At 37.4% G+C, this 21,982-nt stretch overlaps 1 protein-coding gene across 2 annotated transcripts in view; it reads right to left on the reverse strand.

The window, feature by feature from the left end:
• Positions 1-17,508: 17,508 nt before the first annotated feature.
• The window catches only part of fhip1b (FHF complex subunit HOOK interacting protein 1B), a 42,292-nt gene continuing 37,818 nt past the window's right edge, over positions 17,509-21,982 (reverse strand). For both annotated transcript variants that reach the window (XM_059500191.1, XM_059500192.1), the window contains one exon: positions 17,509-19,429. In XM_059500191.1, coding sequence (XP_059356174.1) covers positions 19,119-19,429 — 311 coding nt within the window. In that variant the 3' untranslated portion in view covers positions 17,509-19,118. The remainder of the gene's footprint in view (positions 19,430-21,982) is intronic.

A 21,982-nucleotide genomic window follows, 5' to 3' on the forward strand; every position in this document is an offset into this window, starting at 1 on the left:
GTGAAGTAAATTTCAAACAGATTTCCCCTGCTCAGGAAGGGAGCAACGAACACAAGAGGACTGGAATTAAGGACTGTTGGTATTGTCATTATAATCTCTAATTATGTCCCCACTGGATGCAACAAAAGCCTTGTTTTTAATGGGTTTTAATGTTTTTATCTCGGTTTTCCAGGACACACGGCATCAGAGTATAGTAGGGGCGTAACATTTCTGTCACATGCTTGAAGTATTCAGCCAATCACAACGCACTGGATAGCTGGCCAATCAGTGTATACCTCCCTTTTCAGAACGATGAGCTTTATAAAAATCAACTCGTTTCAGAAAGGTGAGGCATAAAGGAGAAACAATAATGTACATTATGTGGAAATTAATGTTTTTTGAAAACGCCTCCGTCTTTCCATGTTCCAGTATGTTCTTCCCTCATCTTAGATGAGTTGATACGTACCTCTCCCATCCTTGCGCATGAACTCAATCGCTGTAGCATGCGATTAGGATCCAAACGGATAAATTTAGAAGCTACGAAGCACTTCCATGTTTTCCCTATTTAAAGACAGTTACAGAAGTAGTTACACGAGTAAGTATGGTGACACAAAATAAACAGCAGAAGAGAACTTCGCAGCACTTTGACCTCGGCGCAGTAATAATCACTCCTGAAAACTCCCCCTCTCCCTCTAACTTCCGTCAATACAACCATCATGAGGAGTTTTCAGGATTGATGATATTACTGCGCCAAGGTCGAAGTGCTGCGAAGTGATCTTCCGCCCATACATTATAGTTATAATTTTTTATCCGCTTAGAAAATCACGACGTTTTATTTTGTGTCACCACACTTACTTGTGTAACTACTAATGTAACCGTCTTTAAATAGGGAAAACATGGAAGCGTTAGGTGGCTTCTAAATTCATCCCTGTTTAGATCCTAAGGAATGAATGGTGCTAAGCTAAACGTAGCATAGTGGCACGGTGCGCTACAGCGATTGATCAATTTGTTTAATTTGAGGGAAGAACATACTGAAATATAGAAACACGGTGGTGTTTTCCTTTAAACCGCATAAACCCATTTCATTACACCAACTACACAAAATAATGTTCTTTTTAGCAACATCATATGACCCCTTTAAATTACGCATTATGTCATATTGTCAACAGCGAACCAGTTGACCTATCACCAAGGCAAATTAATATTTTAAAGCTTCATTCCAGTTGAATTACAGAAAGAGATGGAAAAAAGAAAGTGAGAAGTAATGTTCTACAAGCAGTTATGTAGAAAGATATGAGCTCCCATACATGCTCATCAAAGGATGACTAAATTTAAGTGGAAAGTCTTGAAAACCGTAAAGGAGGTGCAACAGGAGTCAGTGATGTGAATTTTACGTTTTGCCATAGGTAATTTAAAATGTTTATACTGTTTTGTATGTTAAAATTTATTGAGATGCACTAAATAAACCTCTATATGATTTTGTGTGTCTGTGTGCAAATTTGTGTTGGAACAAGAAAGAAGCAAACCTGGCATCGCTTTGGTTTACATGAAATGGATCATTTAGCACCTTTGTCCCTCACATTTATTCAGTACTCACATAGACACAGTAAAGACACTGTCAAAATCTAAAGTTGAGCGGCTTCTGTAGATCAGCTTCAGCAGATTTTTTAATTTTGTCAACTTGTTGTTTTCAGTTTATACAATAAAAATTTGAGAAAACTTAAATATATCCAACAAAAACAAGTTGAGCAAACTCAAAAATCTGCTGAAGCTGATTGCCTTAAACTTTTGCATTTTCTCAACTTCAGATTTTTTACATTTTGTATATGAGTTTACTTGACGCTATGGAATTAACATTTGTGCATTTAATTTTTTTTCCAGCATTTGTTAAAGGGATACTCTACTTCAAAAATTTGTTATTAATTACCCCCTTGGCGTTCCAAACCTGTAAAAGCTTAATTCATCTTTGAAACACAATTTAAGATATTTTAGATGAAAACCAGGAGGCTTATGACTTTCCTATTGACTGCTATGTAAATTACACCATCAAGGTCCAGTAAAGTATGAAAGACATCGTCAGAATAGTCCATCTGCCATCAGTGGTTCAACCGTTAACATTATGAAGCGATGAGAATACTATTTGTCTGTGAAGAAAAGAAAAATAATTACTTTATTCAACAATTGGTCTCTTCTGTGTCTCTCGGCATCAACGTGGCACCATTTTGGAGAATGAAAACGGCGCATCCGTGCAGCGTGGCTGACACAGAAGTACATACGCTGCTTGCGTTCAGCTCATATTCTCCAAAATGGTGCTTTGGTGATGTGGAGAAATAAGCTATCATTATGTTATATTACGAAGTTACATAAATAAAGATTAACAGTATGTATAGTTCATCCCAAAATATTATTCAGTCATTGTCATGTATTTGGAAAGAAGCATGGTGTAAGAAACTATTTAGACGCAGACTAAAAAGTTTTTGTCGCAATTCATTCTAGAAATTACTCTGTGCAAATATGGTTGACATGTCTCTTGAATGAGCCAAGTTATAAAGCATGAAGAATGAATAAGCTTTGAAAGGAAACATTTTCAGTTTATAATGACTTCATCTCAGTCACTTTGACAGATATTTTCAAGGAAAAGAAAAGCCTGAACATTCATGTTCAACAGAAGAGGGGAAAAAAAAGGTTTTGAAAAACATGAGGGTGATGATGGACACTTTTGGGCCAAGCCATTTAAATTTAATCTATGGGCTCAAGAATTCAGTTTTCTGTCCTTTTGAGTTAGTGTAGCCTATATTTTTCCCATACTCTAAATGTAAAAATTGTGCACATTCTTCAACAAGCCTTCCCTTATTTGTACATTCTCAGTAATGGCTAACATTTGTCGTGCCAACCGCACCCCCGCCCCCCTCCCCTATTTCTCTCTCTCTCACACAAACACATACACACACACACACACTCACTCTCATCTCTCGCTGTGAGGGGTATTTTTTATTGCTCCTCTAAAGTTTACTTGCTACTTCCATAAATCCCCTCAAAGCAAACAACCGTGGCTGTGTGCAACAACATGCAAAATGCCACTCATTTGGCATTTTGCCTGTTGCACATACAGGCAAGCCGGCACAGATACAGACATTGTACATACTGTAATATACACACTGTAACCATATGTACAGCACGAAACACCAACACTAGCCACCCATATTTAAGAAACTTACACAAAAACACACACTGCAAGGAAATATTTATTTATTCTTAGATTGAGGAAAAAATGGTACATTTCCTTAAGACATGCACAATACAAACAATTGAGACATCCTGCTCCATATTAATAATTATTTCTTATCCATAAGCACATTATTATAGGTTGCATGTGGATCTCAAATATGCACTTGTGGCAAAACTGTTACTGTTACAACAAGCTAGACCTCAAAAACTCAATATCAAAAGGTTTACTATGTCATTATCATATATTTTAAATTCTCAGAGACATTCTAATTCCTCAGACTGCTGAGACGTTTTAAAGCATATCATTTTCATTTTGAAAGTAGGTTATCTGTGTGTGCTTTCATTTATTTTATTTTTTTTCTTCAAGACATAACTAGTGTTTACCCTATCTGGGATGATGTGGTTTGGGGTTTGTAGATAAACTGCAAACTCAGGCATTCCTCTATAATGAAGGACAACTTACACCCAGTTCTTTTATGGGTGTTTTTTTCTCTCTCTCTTGTAGACACTGCAGGATATATTTTTATTTGAGATTTTTAAGAGCCATCTAACATTCCTTTCTGAACATCATTCTTTACTAGAAGGCTTATTCATTGCAACCATTATATGGGACCACACAGACAAGATGATGGTTTTAAACTATTCTTCTTTTATACCGGTTTAATATAATAATGCACACCAGATTATCTTTACTAAGATGGAATCTAGCTTTACAAAAAATTCAAAGCGACTCAGGTTGCATTCAAAATATACATTTGATTAGTTAATTCATTCCCTGTGAAATCCATGACCTTGGCATTGCTAAAGACATGATCTACTATTTTTAGCTACAGGAATGCAAGAAATGTTACCTATTATAATGCTTATGGTTAAATAGTCAGTGTAAAAGGCTGATACATTTTAGCCTTTTAACTTAAAACAATTTAAGAATGGAACAGGTAGAACGGGTTTCTCTTTCTGGGAAGTTCATCTGCCTTGTGTTTTCTCACAATTCCACATCCCACACTATTGTGACCTGACTGTTAAACTACTGTTACTACAAACTACTGTTAAAGGTCTTTCATTGCACATGAGGCAAAAAAGGAACATGTGGAATTGTAATGAAAACCTTAGTTGAATTAATTCCGGCTTCAGTCACACACAAAGTCAAAGACAAGGCTCCACTTCCTGACCGACAAGGAGACACCACATCCTCTGACAGCATAAACAAGTGAGAGGAAAACCTTTCTACTGAATAACAAACCATTTTTAGGACAGAGGAAGGATATCACAAAAATTTCTATATATATATATATATATATATATATAATGTTATGTTATTTAAATGTCTGCATGTTTGTGTTGACCTCTCAAGAAGTGAGCAGAAGTAATTTTGATTAGATTATAGCCATCCATTTTGGGACCAAGCCAAGAGAATGTGTTCTAAAATCAAACTGAAAAGGAATAGCAGACTGGGTGTGTTAGTCAACATTCCTTGTTAAGCTTTGAGAGACTCTCACTCATGCAGCAAGTCATTACAGAACTCAGAGGATTCTAGAGCTAACAGGAAAGAATTCCAGAATTATTTAAAAGATTCCAGCAGTTCTGGTTCATTTTTTAAGATTTCACAGTCATACCAAGAATGTTTCACATTCAGTAGTTACATTCCTGTTGTTATACAAGGGCCAAGTATACTAATGATGAACAGAAGTGCTCAAATAGAAAAACTTCTTTAATGTTGTTTTAAGAACAGTCAAAGACATTTACACATATAAATTTAGATATTTTAGAAAGCATGCTTTTCAATGAACAGGAGGCTTGTCCATTATGTGTTGATGTTAGGAATGTTTTTATTTATTTGAGCATTATTATTATTATTATTATTATTATTATATTTATTTTTATTATTATTTTTCATTCTCGAGTTCACTGATGAACAGTTCCTTTCCAAATGCATTAACATGTTGATGTATCATTACTGCCTCCTGCTGGAAAGGTTAAAAGTCAAACAAGTGCGGTATAAAGAAAAATCGCCAGGGATTCGAAACAAATGTCAAAGCACAACACACAAAATTCTAGGTTAGTCAGCATATGCATTCAGTCTGACTTGTCTACAAGTAAATAAAACACACTTTTGTGACTATGTGAAGTGTTTTGTGAACCTAGCTACTATATGTACTGTATACAAACACATACACACAAACACACACAAATATATATAGTGGATTGCAGTGTAAGTAAAATTGATGGGTAACTATAAGACTGTATTACTGAGGATTACATTAAGCAGTTATTTGGCATGTATATTTGAGGGATTTCAATGCTTTTTAAATAAACAACTTAATACAGATATTACTCATCTCTACTACTATTCTTGCTTATTGTAGATTGTCAACCATTGCTATACACTATGCAAGATTGTATTGTACTGGCAGCAAATAGTAAATGAAATATATATTATATAATAATAATAATAATACATAAATACTAAATAATCATCTCATTAAGTGACACTTTATTTTAAGGTCCAATTCTGCTGATTATTATTAGTTAGCAATGTAGTTGTAAAATTTAGGTACTGAGCAAGATTAGGGATGTAGAACATGGTCATACAGAATGTGCTTTGTAAGTACTAATAAACAGCTAATATGTTATCAGTAGGCCTGCTAATAAGCAACTAGTTAATAATGAGAATTGGTCCCTATACTAAAGTTTTACCAGTTTTTGAATTTTAAGCTTTGTGGTAACTTTTCATTTGTACTGATACATTTTAATGCAGTGGTGCATGCTATCTGACACAACTAGGAGATCATTAGGTAAAAGTGCAAGGCCACGAGGGCTGCTCAGTCCATCAGACAAAATCACTCGTCCTGCCCCTTCAGAGGGATATAGAAGTACCCGGTGTTTATCTCCCCAGTCTGCCACCAAAACAGACCCATCTTTATCAATGCAGAGGCCCCAGGGACAGGAGAGTACGGGTCCTAAGCTAGAACAAACACCCAGGATTCGTAGGGTGTCCCATCCTGGTCCTAAAATCTTCACACAAGGTTCCTGCCCCGTTTCACTGCCGCGCTCAGATGCTGCAACCAGACCAGAATGCAAGCATGCTGCGACTAGATAAGGCCTGTGGAAACCAGTCACCACCGTGCGTTCCAATCTGGAACCAGTTTTAGGTTCGAGTTTTAGTGCTGTAAGAGTACCCTTTCGTATATCTGCAACTAGGAATTCATCTCTTTGGGTGACTGTCACTCCCCTCGGTGCTTCCAACTCATCTCGAGGTACTCCTGCAATGTAGGGTCCTCCTCCAAATGTTTGGAGGAGACGCCCATGCCGACTAAGGATCAGGAGAGCCCTTTCAGCAGCACAGCTCAGAGCAATCAAACCCTTGGCATTAACAGCCACATCAAAGTAATTGCGGCAACGTCGCAACGAGCCTCCCAATTCATTACTTGGAGAAGTCACTTGTTGTAGGACATTGCCATGGGCATCCGTTACCTGTACACGAGCATTCCCACAATCCACAAGGAATAGTTGACCTTGCGGGGTTGCATGGACACCACTGGGCAACGTGAGATCAGCACGTCCTGAGCCTTGTTTACCAAACTGACGAATAAGACGCACTTCTTCTCGTCCCAATGATTCGGCATCCTCCTCTAACTCTAGAAGAGCTGGCTCACTCCTTTCTCCACACAGTCTATTCTCATATAGAGAATTCTGCCGTCCAGATGTGAAGTGGTTCAGTCTTTTCTGAGATGAGTTATTGATAACAGACATAGAGAGTGAACGGGACACTCTACTGGAACAAGAAGCCTGCTGTCGGGTGTTCTTTTGAGATAAGTTGCCATGACTAGGGCAGGATTTAGTCTGTGATACCTCATTTAGTTTTCGGAAGTTTGGGTTTGAGAGTGAGGACATATGACTCTTAGTTACACTCCATGTGCTTGACTGGTGTGTTCTGGTTTCACTGAGGGGTCTGTTGCAGTAGGAAAGATCAGCAGCTGATCTGGATAGGCGGGCAGTAGGACGCAGGGAGTTGGAAAAATCTCTGGGGGAGCTGACAATGAAAGTGTACCCAGAATCTACACTGTCTGCAGGGGATGGTGCACGATTTAGTGGGTGGTCATCTGAGGATGCACTTAACTGAGAACAAGACCTGCCACGAAGGAAGTGGTTATTGGTGCCTTGACTAGAGCTGATCTCTCTGGGGCTCTGCGGTGATGTAGATCCAGTGTCTCTGGCATGATTTTTATGGTCAAAGTGATGCAAGAACCAGCCACCTTGGTCACCTTGTTCTGGAGATGGAGAGAGTTCGTGTTGCTTTCTTGCTCTCTGTGAAGCACACTGTGCGATTGATCCATTTTGTATATGGGCAAAATCCTCACCCTCTGACTCACCATGACTAAGTGGTGGTACAGCCAAAAAGAGCTCATCTCCTTTGCATTCAGATGAAGGAGATTCACACTCATCCTCCTGTGATGAATCCCGTTCGCATGGGACTTGTTTAGGGGAAATGTGACGCAGTTGTGGGGACTGACACTTCACCTCTTCCCCTGATTCTTCATCACTTCGGGCTGACAAACGGAGCTTCCGGACAACCCTCAAGTTCCCACTACTAGTTGATGAGTGATTTGGATTAGGCACAGGAGATAGGACTTGGTTTAGCCCAGGACTTGTTCCATCAGGTGTGCTTTGGCCCTCTCCAATGACATGAGCCCCACAGCGTGCTTCATTGGCATGGAGGGAACACATTTGCCCCTGCGACCCACAGCCCCCAACAGGAAAATGGACATTGTGGTCTTGTACTTTGATCTCACCAAAGGTTACAGTGTTTGGTTGAGCACTTGGTTTAAAAGACACACGTTTGAGCGCAAGCGAGACTTCCCAAGGTTGGACTAGTTCTGCAACACCCTTAAGAAGCTGGTCCCGCTTCAGATCCCCCTCTCGATCTTTATTACCATCACCACCACCACATATCTTTATTAGCTCTCTAAGTTTAATGACTTTATATAGCCGCTGGTCAACCAATCTTTGTCCAACCCTTATGGCTGCTCCATTGTCCCTCTGCACCTGTTCCAGTCTGAGCTGTAGGTCCCTGTGATCCTGCTCTACCCTTTCCAGTAGACGGCGCTCCTCCCTTTGTGCTCCAAGCAGTGCACGCTCCACTCTTCGACTTACCATCTGTGCTTCAGTCACTTGTTGCTCCCTCAGTCGCCTGAGCTCTGTTTCACATCTTGCTAAATCACATAGGGCCTGGGTAGCCCAACACGGTAAGGAAAACGAAGAGGCTGCAGGAGTAGGCTTTGGGTCTTCATGACCTTCTATGTCTGACTGTGCTAATGGTCTTAGTGCGGGCTGTGGAGATGTGCTAGGGGAAGTCTTGTTGCTCACTGGAGATCCAGTAGACATCTTTGCAGATAATTTGTAGAGGCTATTTGAGAAGGCTTGTATCAAGACCTTTTTGGACCTGATAGGAGAGGTATAGAGAAAAAGGGTTTAATACTGAGGCCATTTGAAAAATGAGCTTCATTGCACAAATTTGTATTTAATGTTAAGGCATTTACAATAAAAAACGTACATGGTAATGACATAAATTTAATCAATATAATTGAAAATATCATATTATGACATTAAAGCACAAGACATACAGGTTATGAAAACTCATCGATGCTCTCATTTTGTTAATGTTACTGTCAAAAAGGTTTCACATCAACTTTGCAAACACTCAAATTGGCCAACATTTCTAAAACATTCAAGTGGAAAAAGTACATAAGAAATCCAGCTTGCAGTTGATGTGCTGGAACACATAATCAACATTTCATGAAGCATGTCAACGGGTATCTTTTGAAACTGACCTTTACAGTATATGGCACCGCTATTACTAATTTATACTGTATTAAGTATTCTTGTCATATTGGAGTCTCAAAGTAAAAAAATAAAATGCAAAGACCTACTTATGTGAATAAAACACCTTGTCGTGCATCATCAATACTCTCATTACCGTTTAGGAAAAAAGGAGATGCAGTTGCTTTGCTGCAACCACAGTCATGACAACATCAGCCAGCCATGACAACAAAATACCACAGTAAAAATAAATAAATGTCACCCTGGACCACAAAACCAGTATTGAGTGTAAATTTTTCTAGATTAAGATTTATACATCACCTGAAAGCTGAATAAATAAGATTTCCATTGATGTATAGTCTGTTATGATAGGACAATATTTGGCTGAGATACAACTTTGGAATCTGAGGCTGCAAAATATTTAAATACTGAGAAAATCACCTTTAAAGTTGTCCAAATGAAGTTCTTAGCAATGCAGTTGACCAATCAAAAATGAAGTTTTGATATATTTATGGTGGGAAATTTACCTAATAACTTCATGGAACATGATATTTACTCAATATCCTAATAATTTTTAGCATTAAAAAAAATCTATCATTTTAAAATATATTTGACCCATACAATATATTTTTTAGCTATTGCTACAAATAAACCCCAGTGACTTAAGACTGGTTTTGTGGTCCAGGGTCACAAATAACAAATACACCAATTAAATAATTGTAATAAAATTGTAATAAATTCACTTTTTATAATTAGCATAACATATAATTATGTATAATATAGCAGTAATGAGATGTATATTTTAAAATAAGTATTGAGGTGACAGTAGTGCTGGAATAATGTAAGTTCACTACGATACAGTTATTATCCAAATAACTTATGACTGTTATCACCAGTTATTACATCAAAATATATGCTGGATTATAACTTCAGAATTATTACAACATTTAAATAAGTATATCTCAGAAGTCATTTCATCTTACCCTTTTTTATTGTCATAGCTAAGAAGTTTCTTGGAGATAACAACACAACACTCAAGCCATTGTTTCAGGCTGTTGAACTGACTGAAAGTAGGAAACCTTAAGCGGCTTACTTCTGGAATTTGATATGGTTTGCTGTCTTGCAGAACAGTTGCCGAGCACATCTGAGAGGGCAAACAAATTTAACAAGACCAAAGACCAAACAATGCACTTTTTTGTCTTTTCTGACTGCCTTTATATTACTGGTGTATCAGCTATATATGGAACATTTTACTTTGCTACTGATTATTTATTTTTATTTTTAGTGTTAGCATTATTATTACTTCTTTTTTATAACTTTCCATGTTTAAGAGATGCAAAGAAAGTATCTCTTTTCCACTGTACTGATATGCATGTGATAAACAAAGCTTTGACCTTGACTGACAGATAGAAAGCCGAGAAGCTGACAGAATTGATGAATCGAGGGAACCAAGGAATGGCTAGAGGAAGACTACTGGAAAACACACAGAGAACGTGTGGCAGACAGACAAATGTGAGCAAAGGAGAGGGAGAGACAGTTAGAAGAAAGAGAGTCAGAATATTTCTAGCACAGAGGAGATTATTAGCATTTCAAATTCAGGCAGGCAGGCAGTGAACGAAGGAGGACAGCATATATGTGGGAGGCAAAAGATAGACTAAAAAGAAAAAAAAATGTCATCGCAAAACTGAGAAGTGCACTTGCTCTCCCTTGCTCACTTGTATTCTCACTCTGTAGCCTTCTATCTCAGCTCTTCAGGCCCAGTATCACATCAGGCTACACATCAGCACAACGCTCGTATACTTAATTCATGATTAAGTTTAAAGCAGTCGAGTCCATAGTGTGCATGTGTAGTGGGAGGAAGAGATACTGCAAGTAAAGAAAATTAAGTTATTATCAGAGGACATGAATATTCATGCTATGAATATACTATTTGATAGTGCATACTTGAGATGCATGATAAACATAATGCAGCTGCACTTAGATTTGAAAACTATAAGTAAAAACCACACTATAAGGGATAAATAGCAATATACCTGAATCTAAGGAAAAGCTTATCAGCAAAATTGTGTAATGTAGTATAATATTTCCATTCTTCCTATCCAATTTGAGATAGAGCCTACTTTATGCAATAATATTTTACAGCACTAGACCTGATTGGTTCAGTTTGAGAGACAACGGTAAAAAAAAGAGAGGAGGGACAAGGTAGAAATATAGATGTCAGCAAGACATGCCAAGCAGGAGAATATTTGAAATAATGACATAAGGGACTGTTTCTAGTCACTCTATTTGCCAAATCAGCAAAGCTTTCTCTTTTTTTAAGAAAGTGTGCAATTGTAATGGCACAAAGAAAATTCAGTCAAAGATGATTTATAAAAAGAATGTCAGTGTTGTCTATGTTTTCCGAAGTCTTGGTACTTCTTTTATATGCGAATTTAGAATACTGGAGCCTAAACTATTGCATCGCAGCAGAAATGTGAATAGACATTTGCATGAGCATAACACTGCATGCGAAGTCATTTGATATGCTGCATGTGTTTGTGTGTTCTCCTGTGTCTTTTCTGTAGGTATCCTCTAACATTACCTCTTACATTATCTATGAGGCTGCTGCAGATTAACTCTGCGTATTGGCTTTGCACAAGAAAGCCAGTGAAGAAAAGCAATTAACTATTTTTAGCATGCAAAAAAAAAAAAGTTATTATACCAAACTAAATCTATCTTTATGCAAAACAATTAACTATAAATATCACTCCACTTTACAACTGCAAACTGGCAGTGACAGATAACATTATGAATAGTTTCCAACTACTTATTTATAACCAAATAAATGTAACATAAGTAATTCACAAAGATGTTCATTAACTGCTCTTTAAAAATATTGTAAATCATTTAAAACATTGTTTGTTTGTTTTTAAACACTTTAAAATGGCCAGAAGAAGAAAACCAAAAGATCAGCGTATTTCAAAAGCAGTGTTCAACACAAAACTAACCAGAAAAAAAAAGTATTTGAATGTATAATACAAAATATTTGGTCTTTAATTCTAGAAACTGAACTGAAGTTGAAAGTCTTACCTGTGGCCGTCACCTCCTCCTCTGTCACTAAACTCCTCTCCCACAGGCATGAGTTTTTTTCTCTTGCTAGTTGCCCCAGTGTTGCTAGGAAACGGTACAGAACTAATTTACTTAACTACCAGTAACCTTGGTGTGTGTGATTATGAGCTAAACTGAAACACAATTTTCATTAAGAAGGTATTTTTTTGTCACCATGTAAAATTAAAAGAATTTCAGGACCTGCAAGTTCTACACTCCTCCAGCACCTTATATGTTCATTTCAATAGAGCAAACAAGCACTGTGTTAATTTTGCTCTGGCTTTATAAAATATGCAATTTATAAAAAAATGTATAAAGTTGAATTTGAGAATTTTCTACCTTATTAACTTTTGAAACAATTTAATTATGAATTGATTTGCATAAAAAAATTAAATAAAAAGCAAGCACTTGTAAACCTCTAAATATGCAAATCTCGTTAACACTTTCAGCTAGCTGACTACATAACAGAGTGAATCTGAAATTATAAAAAAAAAACTAAACAAAGATCAGCTATTGGATAAGCAGCTCCATGTCTAATCAACAAGATGGCAATCATGTGGGAGTTTGAGGATCTTTCACATATCACAGACACTGGCTGTAACTATATAAAAGTGTGCTCTTCACACTGTATATCTCTGAAGTGCATTTAACTAATCAAGACATCTTATGAAGCCCAGAGACTGTAGAAGATCACAGTATCAATGTTTGCTTCTGCAGGGGATCTTGAAATGAAATGGCTTCTTGTACATGCCTATGGCACCTCAGGAGGCCAAAGATGGCAGAAATCACGCACATATTCACGCACATATTCATTTATCTTTACAATAACTTAAATAATCATGTGCTTGATTGATATTTCAACATGAAATAATAGTGAACAAAGCTGCAGCCTCATCAAGTGCATGACAGCTGGAGTCATATCTGAATAATGGCCACCTTAGATATTGAACATACTAGTAATATTTCTGAATAAATTGGCTCAATTACAAACCATGTGAAGCGGCACACCATATGACTTTGACCACATTTAATAGAGTTTAATTGGGGGGGTGGGGGGATTGCACCTCACTGGATTTTCTATGAATCTAACTCCATCCAGTCATTTCAGTCAGCATGAAACTGGGAATGTATGTAAGAACAAAAGTTGTGAAGGCTTGATGGTTCAAGTGTTTCATTCAGATCAAGGCCAGTTTGCCACATCTTTGTTAGAGAACCTATTTGATTCATGATCCTTCAGAGATCTTTCTTATATGCTGATTTGGTGCTCGATACATTATTATTGTAACAAACCTCCAATTATTTTAAAAGAGGTTCAATCAGACATATATGGAGGAAAAAGGGTGCACCACGCCACATAATTGATAGAAAAAGCTTACTTTATTGACAATGCTATTCAGGAAAAGAGAAACATTATATAAATAACATTTAACTAAGTTAATCAAACATCAACTTGTAGGCCTTGACTAGGATAAACAGCGATAGCCAAGTGACACACAGCACTATACTGCATGCCACTCTAGTGATTACTCCCTGCCAGTGGCGGACTGGGACAGTAAATCAGGCCGGGAATTTGACTCCACCCCAGGCCACCTCTGTTGCTGCATTCACCACCACCCACCCAATTCATGTGTCCACCAGACTGTTAAACTCTTTGGCTCTTTCAGCTGTTGGGTTATAGTTAAAAAATAAATCAAAATCCTTAGACTGTGGACGGGCAAAATAATCAAGTGAAGTATCAAGAATTATCAAGGCATTCCCTGTCTCTATCATCTTTCCCTTAATCCCCCTCTCTCTCACTCTGCACACTGAGTTTCTCTGCAATATGAAATAAGCACTTTCAATAATCTATATTAATTATGCAGCCATCAATTGTATGTCCCAATGATCACAGTCCTACTACTGATGATCTTATAAATCTTAAAAGCCCATATTTTTAAGAGTATAGCCAGCATGTTTAGTTTTGCTAATAGCTTAAACTTTACTTGAAGGTTCCTGCTCTGACTCAAAAGCTGAACTGTCCACCCCATCTTGTTCAACAGCAGGAGCACTTGCAGCACTAGTGTGTTATAGAGTAATAGAGTAGGGAGAAAAATAAAATAAACTGACTTTCAGGTTTTTTTAAGAAGGTCTTGCATTAGTTTTTAGGTACAGGAATTAAAGTAATCAAATGTAAAACAGCATTGTATTTTGGACTATAAATTAAAGATTATTCTTTGTTAAAGTAAAAAAAGCTTTTTAACCAAGAGCAGTGAGTGATTTCTTTGTTGTTGCTGTTCGATTAATATAAAGACTGTCACTTTAAGAGAATGCACTGATAGTGTTCGAATTAGTATTGAACAAGAGTGAATGATTTGTAGAGGTTTTTTTTCGTCGCTGTTGTAATGTCTGGGAATCCAGAATGCGCATGAATCAACAGAAACATATATTATTTGAACCCTGTTTGTTTTACGTGTTATTTATAGTAAACCATATTACAGATGCTTTGTCAGATTTAAGTTGAACAGCGCCTCAGCGCTCTATACCTACTTGGTCTCAGATCGTGACGAACCGTGTGTGGTGAACTGAGCGGAAAGGTTTTTTCAGTGAACCGTCCCATCCCTAGTAAATATAAATGTGTCATTTTCACTCCGCGATCGCCTGATTCGTAGATTCATAAGACCGTCAATTAATTCGCAGTTGCATACCAGCCTATTGCACGTCAGCCTGATTGACTACACAGCGGCAGCAGGCAGGCCAGAATGACCGTCAGGCCGCCGGGAAATGTCCCGGTGCTCCCGATGGCCAGTCCGCCCCTGCTCCCTGCCCAACACTTCATGCTCAAAATTGTGATCACACAAATCATTTCAGGTGGTGGAAAGTTCGACCAAAGGTTTTGAGAATGACACAAATATTATATTTCACAAAATCTACTGCTACAGTGTTTTTAGATCTTTTTGTCAGATGTTACTATGGTATGCTGAAGTATTATTACAAGAATGCCATACGTTTTAAAGGCTTTTATTGAAAATGATATTATCAAATTTGCAGTGTTGACCCTTCTTTTTCCAAGAGCACTGCAGTTTGCCCTGGCATGCTGTCAATCAATTCTACGCCACATCCTGACTGATGGCAGCCCAGTTCTTGAATAATCAATGCTTGGAGTTTGTGGGTTTTTGAGGATTGACCACAAGTTCTCAAAGTAAATTTAAAACTGTGGAACTTTGACCAATGAGAGGACAGTTTACTTGCATGTGACTTGTAATAACAATTTTGGTCCATTTAGAAACTTTGCTAAGTGAAAGCAAACTGCACCAAGAATAAAAAGCAACACTGTAATAATTTTAATCCCTGTTTCGGGACAAAGTGACAGCTGTGAAAGCACCATATGGCAACATGCATTTACTCATTTCACTCGAACAAAAACAGATTAAGTATTCCTCAAAATTAATAAAAACAGGCAAATGCAATAAAAACAGGCCAATGCAAACAGTATATTATACAAACCTGAAATAATTAAATAAGACAAATTTGTATTTATTCCCATTTTATTAACCAATGTCTTTGCTACTGACCTTTGATGATCCAATTCAACCATACAAGGCAAAAAATAAATTTTTGTTATTCCTGAATAATGTTGAACTTTCTTCTCCTGCGTCATATTCTTCGTGCAATTTGTTTGAGCTGCACCATCTACTGTACAGATGTAAATTTATATTTCTTTCAGCCCGAGGCGTACTCATTTCACTTATGTTGTGAAAAGGGTTTTTACATTTGTAAAATAACTTTTTATATTTAAAACAACCAAGCAAGTCCTGCCCAGATTTAAGTAACTCTAAGTAATGTAACGCATTAATTTCTATAAAAATAACTAACGTAGTTACTTTTTTTTTTTTTAGGGAGGAATGCAATATTGTAATGTACTACTTTTAAAAGTAACTTTCCCTAACACTGATTATCAATGTTAAAAGCACTTTTTGCTGCTTAATATTTTTATTAAAATTGCTGCATTGTTTTTTTTCAGGAAAACCCAAAGCCGATGAAAGACATGAAATCTTTGTTCCTTACAGCAGCACTGTTTGTGTCAGATCCTTACTCAAGTGAAGCACTCTATCAGAAGATTAGGAAGAGATGATAGAAGAAGGGAGGAAGAGAATTCCAATGATGAGCATGATGGCTCAGAGTAAACTGGGTCATTTTTCTGACAAGCCAATATTTAAGGTGTCATATAATCTTCAGCTTAAAACCAGTCTACGCACCAATCAAAACACAGTGTCATTTATTTTTAAAATCATGATTCATCGAAGTCCAAGCAACAGATCAGAGAAAGTCTAAATTGTGTATTTAGGATATGTGATACTTTTGTTTCCATTTCACATGCATTTTTTAATCATTATTTCTAATGTATTTACAATCAACCACATTTAAATTAAAACAAACAACAAAAGGTCTCACCTTTATAAATTTCTCCGAAATAAAGACAAAGAAGCCAAAGGTATTGCCAGGTAAAACATTTATAAATTAATAAAAACAATCCCTTTTAGTGTTTGTCTTTGAAGGTTTTATCGTTGATTTAAATCTCCATTCGGTTCCACTTTCCTCCTCCATTTTATATATAAAAAAATATTTTGATAACATTCATAATTTTGCATGAGATTCCATACAGTCCAGTAGATTACTGAATCGATGAGGGATAAGTCAATTATTGAAGAGTGGGGTTCCGGATTGTACATTTAGTTTGTGTTTGTCCCCAAAGGTTTAACCATCTTCACTTACTCAGAAACACGGAAACCAGTTTGCATAGATAACAAGCTGCAGAAGTCATTTCATTCAAACAAATGGAGAGTGAAAGAAAAATAAAGAGAAAACCAAATACAGATAAATCAACTTAAAAACTGTGCAATGTATATTGATCAAACAAACAATTTTCAATAAGCATACACAATCAATGAGCTCCTGGTTTTTCAACAACAACAACAACAAAAAAAAAAAAAAAAAAAAAAAACCGTTCCTATCTGCTCCACATCAAGCAAATAATTGCATCATAAAAACTGCATTTTTTTGTGCATTGGTATCTTATGACACATCAATTGTATAGGCCTTTTTGATTTCTAACTTAGAAACTGAAAAGAAAGTATAATAATCACTGTCTCCATAGAGATAACTGAACCCTAACATATGTACCGTTTCGTCATTCAACCTCTTGCTCTTTATCCTTTCCATTTCATCTCTCACCCACACAGTCATCAGAGCATGTTTCAAGGAAAGCACAAACTATTTTTTGACACTAACATGGTCTACCATTATCCTTAAATATGGAATTTACTTGCTAAACATTTCCTATTTCAAATAACAAAAGCAGAGACGCATCAAACTAATGTTCCATACAGACCCTCTGTGGATGGGTGGATAGATAAGGAGGGGAAAATGGATGGATTGAAAATTTAGCAGCTAGAAAAATAATATAGAACCGCCTTTCAAATTGTCTGCTCTTACATCTAGAAGAAACTGATCAAAAAGCATATTTGATCAAACTGAATTACTGAACTAACACAAGTGAAGCAAAAAAACACTGCAATGAAAGAAAATTAAGTAAACTTGTGCAAGGCTTGTGCATGATAAAAGCTCTTGGATGGATGATTTCAGATCAGCACTGCGTTTAAGACACAATGGGCAAAAACGATACTGAAAAAAAAACAAAAAAAAAACATGCACACTCACTGTTAAAAACACTCACAGATCTGGTACACATGCATGTTCCAACTTCCATTCTGAAAATTTAAGTGTCTAAAGTATTTTGGCAATAAACAAATTAAAAAGTGCCATGGCGTTTCCACTATGCACACATCACGGATGATACTTCATAACACTAGCAAAATCAAGTAATGAACAGAAACAAAACACTGATTCAACACTAAGATGGCTTATGATTTACATAACTTGGCTCACTCCTTAAAGGGAAAGGTAATTATTAAGCAAGCTTCTCTTTGCACATACCAGTCAAATATTTGAGACATTAGCACCTAGTCAGACGGCCAAAATGGACGCTAACATAGAGTACATGAAATCTTTGTGGACAGAAAAATCAGTGCCTTTCCCAAAAAACTGTGTAATGTGTAATGTCACGCTAGATGAATGTACCATTTGCATTTCCCTAAAACAGCCAGAAACTCACCCTAAAAAATGTGCTGCTGCAACTCGACATGAGAATGAAAACAAAAACTTTCCATCTAAGCTTAATATGTCAGGTTTTTATTGGGACGGAGTTTAGGAAAATGAACCCTCTCCCCTCTTTATGGGCTCTAACGTTTTGTGCTAGATTTGTGCTAGAGTTTGGCAGAACTTGAGCATTTTGTCACTTGTGGAGTTTTCAGAGATGTCAAAAATGGGCAAATTCTGTTGCGATAACGAGGACTTATTACCCAGCTTGTGATTGGTAAACAGTCTCTGACATCTAGTCCTTTAAAAAAGGCCAGATAATTATTTCAGATTTATCCGGGTGTGAACTCTTAAACCTATATTTCTATAAAAGAGAAAATAACCGTTCAACATTGCTAAAAAAATTTAAATGGCACTTCCGCACCCATAAAGGTTTAAAAGAAACATGTGTGGTGAGTCTGCATTAGCTAGTCTCTGAAGTGACTTAGAAACGTAGGGAGTGCAAGTTTACGGCCAAATTCCTCCAGCTTAAAGGATGCAAGTCTCTCTGAGTGTACAAAAATCATTATACACATAGATATTTTATATAGACTATATACAAGATTTATATGCACAATTTCCTAAAGCTTAATGGATAAATGGTCCTGTACAATAATAATAATAATAAAAAAGACATTATGAACATGAGATTATTAACAAGAGAGGTCCTCTCTCTTTACCTTTATGATCATCTTTGTTTTCCGGTTTCTTTGAGTGCATTATGTCCCTTGAAAAAAGACTGTTTGAAAAATCTCAGGGATGTAATGGTCTACAGTTCAGTGCCAGGTACAGTGGATAAAGCAAGTATGGAGGAAAATTTTGGCCTGGTGTTATTCCTCAGTGCCTTGACTAGGTGGGAAGGGCAGGGCTACAGCATGCTCCTGTGCAAGAGCTGCTAGCTCTTTGAGAAATTCGGAGAAAATAACAGAACAGTAGACTGCGTTTTTCACCCTTAGTGCCTCTGCCTGCTTCTCCAGGCCAGAGGCCCCGCTGACTGCACCACCCCGAAACAAAGCACTGTGCAGAGACTGCCCTCCGTCTCTCACATGGGCCAAGGCCAACTGAGCTGCATGTCGAGCTCTCGTAGGACTGTTGGTGTGCCTCAGTATAAGATCGCCCAGAGATGGTTTTCGGCTTTTAACTGTGGAAGAGAAAAAGAGACAGAGAAAAGAAATAAGTTAATAAGTTTCCATGTGCATTATAATTCCTCTTTAGGCCATTTCACAAACGACTTGAAAGGTAAGTGAAATGTCTCCTTTAAATTGAATGAATATAGGGCTGTAGCTATCGAATATTTTAGTAACCGAGTATTCTACCAAAAATTCAATCGATTAATCGAGTAATCGGATAAAATGTGTTTTTGCTTAAAGTGCAATATTAATTTTGCAAGAGAAAATAAGACTCCTGGGTCTTGTGACGGTCACGGAGGGACCGCACGTTCAACATGGACTTTAATACGCACACATACGCACAAACACACACCGAGACTGTTTGGTGATACAAGAGATTATTGTAATTATTGATCAGAGTGTGAATGAAATACCTGTAAACTATGTGTATTGTTCCCGTGTAGCATTTGTCCCGTGATTTTTAGAGTCCTGGTAAGAAACAATGCTAGGAATTATTGGTTCCGCTTAGGGTGGGAATCTACCATGTATTAATTGAGCGTGGGGGTTTCAGGGGCAACGTGGCCGAGTTGCTGCTGTTATTTCCTGTTTAATGTGAACGAATTAATAAAGTAGATTTATTAAGTAGAACATCATGCCAATATGTTTCTTTCAGACTCTGTTTATTTAAGGGAACATGTGTACAGTGTTTTCTGTGAGTTTGTACCTCCACATGTGGTAATGGTGTTGGCCTCCCGTAGAAGGTAGTCTGTTTGTTTCTGTAGTGGAGAGTGTGGCCTGAGGGTTGCAGGTATTTTATTAACTCTCTGATCAATAATTACAATAAACTCCTGTATCACCAAACAGTCTCTGTGTGTGTCTGTGCGTATTAACATCCATGTTGAACGTGCGGTTCCTCCGTGACCGTCACAGGTCTCTTAAAATGAACAACTAAGTTTCCTTTTTTAGAAAAAAAATATTTTTATTTTTTAAATGCATAGAATGCAATGCATACATCAAAAATAAACATTTAATTATTACCCATTGTTTCTCTGTACTTGTACTGTGAACAATGACAAGAAAGTTGACAGATGAATTAAGTTCATTTAAGTGCCATTCAGTTGGGGTTTTAAATAAAGCATTTTCTGAGATGCACATTAAACATTAAACACATAAAACATTAATTTAATTTGTATTAATTATTGAAGATTAACTTAACTTTTTGGTAAACAAAGGGGATTTACTATTAAAAATAAAACATGGAAGAAATGTTGTGTGATTAAACCTTAAAAAAAAATTTTTTTTAGTGGTAGGCTATGTACATTCTGCTGAACAATAGTCTTTAACCGGACTTTTATTTTGACGGGTTGACGTACCTTTACAGTTCTGTGTATGTGACGTGATGCTAGTTTTACTCAAATCAAACGGTCAAATGCTCATAAGGTGACTGTCAGAGCAGTTCTGGAGATGTTGTTCATGTGTTCACGTCCTTATTTAGTGAGACAGCAGACGCTGTGAATGAATGAAGACGCGCCTCTGCTCCATTCATTAACACAGACACGCAGAACATGCAAGATTCATATTTAAATAGACTGTTCAGGCTTAATATTTACTGTTATTAGTCCATATCGTGATTTGATGTAAGTGCAATGACCTATTTTTGATTAATTCATTCAAAATTTGGCAAATTCCATGCCATTCCGCCTTTAACTGTAAATTCCGTTTTTATGACTGGATTCCGCGTTTTCTGCATCGCGGAAATCATAGGGCCCTAGTTGTGGTATGCCAGCTCTATTTTGCAATGGATACACGCCACGACGTTCTCTTTACGTTTGCACACGCTCTCAAATCAAAACACATCTCGGTTACGTATGTAACCACAGTTCCCTGAATAGGGAACGAGATGCTGCGTTGACGTCACCGTATGGGAACGAATGTCTGAAGCCCTATACCATCCAGCCAATCCTATTGGCCAAATAGCGCTTGGCATCGCCCTACGCATGCGTACGCATCGTATACCTGAGTGCCGCTTGCTATTTCGCTCAGATTTCATTAACTGAACAAATGCTATCCAGGTACGGAACGGCCGGGACCGCAGCATCTCGTTCCCTATTCAGGGAATCGTGGTTACATACGTAACCGAGATGTTCCCTTTCATAGGTCACTTCGATGCTGCGGTGACGTCACCATATGGGAACCCTATACCATAACGCCTGACGTACCTGATAGTTGGAATCCAAGGAAAGCATCTGCTCAAGCGGAGAGAACCCGGGAGCCAGGAGCCATCCTTACATCCAGACTGTAAAACTTGACAAAAGTGCTCGGTGAGGAACATCCTGCCGCAGCACAGGCATCATATATAGAAGAACCACTGAGAAAGCTTGTGATGAAGCCACTGCTCTCGTGGAATGAGCTCTAACTCCTAAGGGCGAAGCGAGTCCGCGCGCCTCATAGGCTAAAGATATAGTCTCCACCAGCCAATGGGACATGCGCTGCTTTGTGACAGCATGGCCTCTATTTTGTGTCCTAACAGACAAAGCTGGTCGGACTCACGCCATGGAGCTGTTCAATCAACATAAGTCTTCAGC

This window comes from Carassius carassius, chromosome 19 (assembly GCF_963082965.1).
Source record: "Carassius carassius chromosome 19, fCarCar2.1, whole genome shotgun sequence".
NCBI lineage: Eukaryota > Metazoa > Chordata > Actinopteri > Cypriniformes > Cyprinidae > Carassius > Carassius carassius.